This window comes from Helianthus annuus, chromosome 15, assembly GCF_002127325.2.
Source record: "Helianthus annuus cultivar XRQ/B chromosome 15, HanXRQr2.0-SUNRISE, whole genome shotgun sequence".
NCBI lineage: Eukaryota > Viridiplantae > Streptophyta > Magnoliopsida > Asterales > Asteraceae > Helianthus > Helianthus annuus.
Genome location: NC_035447.2, coordinates 43,478,827 through 43,481,027, shown reverse-complemented (window position 1 = coordinate 43,481,027; position 2,201 = coordinate 43,478,827). Strand labels below are relative to the sequence as shown.

General features: G+C 35.9%; 1 protein-coding gene across 1 annotated transcript; it reads left to right on the top strand.

The window, feature by feature from the left end:
* Positions 1 to 419: 419 nt before the first annotated feature.
* On the top strand, positions 420 to 1,772 carry LOC110872294 (probable zinc transporter 10). Its single transcript, XM_022121067.2, has 3 exons — positions 420 to 1,045; positions 1,124 to 1,273; positions 1,354 to 1,772. The coding sequence occupies exons 1-3, from the start codon at positions 449 to 451 to the stop codon at positions 1,657 to 1,659; spliced, it is 1,053 nt and encodes a 350-aa protein (XP_021976759.1). The 5' UTR covers positions 420 to 448; the 3' UTR covers positions 1,660 to 1,772.
* Positions 1,773 to 2,201: the final 429 nt, after the last annotated feature.

Below are 2,201 nucleotides of genomic sequence, written 5' to 3'. Positions count from 1 at the left end.
CCGGGCGCTGTGGCCAAGGTCAACTACTCAATCGCCGCCAGCCCCTTGGCTCTCCCAGATGCGCGGAAACCCGACCTCTACCCGCCCGAATGCAAGACAGTGGAATAATCGGTAAAACCTCGTCTCCCATCCAAGACGAACCGACGCCACCTGTATTCGCCCTTCACCTGGATGCTGAAGAAAATAATGGGGAGAGTGGGAGTCGAACCGGTGTCATAAGAAATATCAAGTATTTCCTCAACCACTCCACCACTACCTTATTCTCTTGTGAAGACTAATTAATTTCCGTTTTACTTTTAATATTTCTTGGTCAACTTTGTTATTTTAGTAATTATCCCTTTAATATATACAATCACATAATGTCACAAGCTTATATAAGTAGCAACCACTGTGAGCTTCAATCAAACATATCCCAACAAACAAAAATTCAAGAAATCTTGAAATAAGCATGGCCACCAATTTAAAAATGTTCTCAATTTTCCTATTCATCTTTATGACATTTCTATGCACAAAAGTCTTGGCACAATGTGAAGATGAAACCAACAACCCTTGTAATAACAAATCCAAAGCTTTACCCTTAAAGATCATTGGTATAGCGGCTATCCTAATAACAAGCATCATCGGGGTATGCCTACCTCTAATCACTCGTTCCATCCCCGCCCTTAGCCCAGACCGTAGTCTTTTTGTGATTGTCAAAGCTTTTGCTTCAGGCATCATTTTGGCTACTGGATTTATGCATGTGTTGCCTGATTCTTTTGACATGTTGAGATCGAGTTGCTTGGCTGATAACCCGTGGCATAAGTTTCCATTCACGGGTTTTGTTGCTATGCTATCAGCTATTTTCACACTCATGGTGGACTCGATGGCTACAAGCATGTATACATCGAAGAACAACGCTATAGCGGCTGAAGGGGGTGAAGTTGTTACTAGAGACCAGGAGATGGCGGCTGCAAGTGGTGGTGCAATGCATTTTCATGGACACAATCATGGCCTCCAAAAGGGAGCAATAGGACAACAACTTCTTCGTTATCGTGTCGTAGCCATGGTTTGTTTCAGATAAACATATTTTACATGATTGCTTTACGTTTTAAAAACTAAAACAACTTGAAAATTTGACTATCAGGTTCTAGAACTTGGAATAGTAGTTCACTCAATAGTAATTGGACTTGGAGTTGGGGCTTCAAATGATGTATGCACAATAAAGCCTTTGGTGGCGGCTCTTTGTTTCCATCAAATGTTTGAAGGCATGGGTCTTGGTGGTTGCATTCTTCAGGTTTTATATAGATAATATTTGTGTTTATATTATTATATATCTCGCTCAATGTATATAACTAAGTATTTAAACATTGACAGGCTGAATATAAGACACTAAAGAAAGCAGCCATGGTGTTCTTCTTTTCGATAACGACTCCTTTTGGGATTGCTCTTGGGATCGCATTGTCTAAAACATACAAGGAGAACAGCCCGAGTTCGTTAATCACAGTTGGACTACTCAACGCGTCATCAGCTGGACTTCTTATCTACATGGCGTTGGTCGATCTTCTTGCGGCGGATTTCATGGGTTCAAAGCTTCAAGGAAGCATTAAGCTACAAATTAAATCTTACATAGCAGTCTTGCTTGGTGCTGGTGGGATGTCTTTGATGGCAAAATGGGCTTAAAACCTTATCTTGCATCATCTCATCGGTTCAAGATATATGAAATTGTGTCACTTTAATTGATGTAAAATTTCAATCATTGTGAATCTATAAAAAGAATAATTTTGCTTGTTTAAGAGTGTTTGGATTTACGGTTAAGATTTGTTTGAGCTGATAGAAATTGCTATTCTCGTAATTTTAATTTAAAAACACTAATATATTTTTATATAATTTTTAATTCTAAATATGAGCAAAACTAAGATACTTGTGGTTTATATAATCACATCAATCATGTTAATATCTCAAAAGATTATAAGAAACTATATATTTTAGATAAATTCGTTAATATTTCTTTAATCGCTATATTATTAAATATGTAAAATAATTAACCGTGCTATTTTGTGTAATATACATATTACAAAGTATACATAAATATATAAAAAAACATTATATATTATATACTATTATATTATATTATATTATATTATATATACTAATAAAATTTGAAACGAATGAACAGTACATATATTAATTAAATATTGATTTAGGGAATATAAGAATATGGG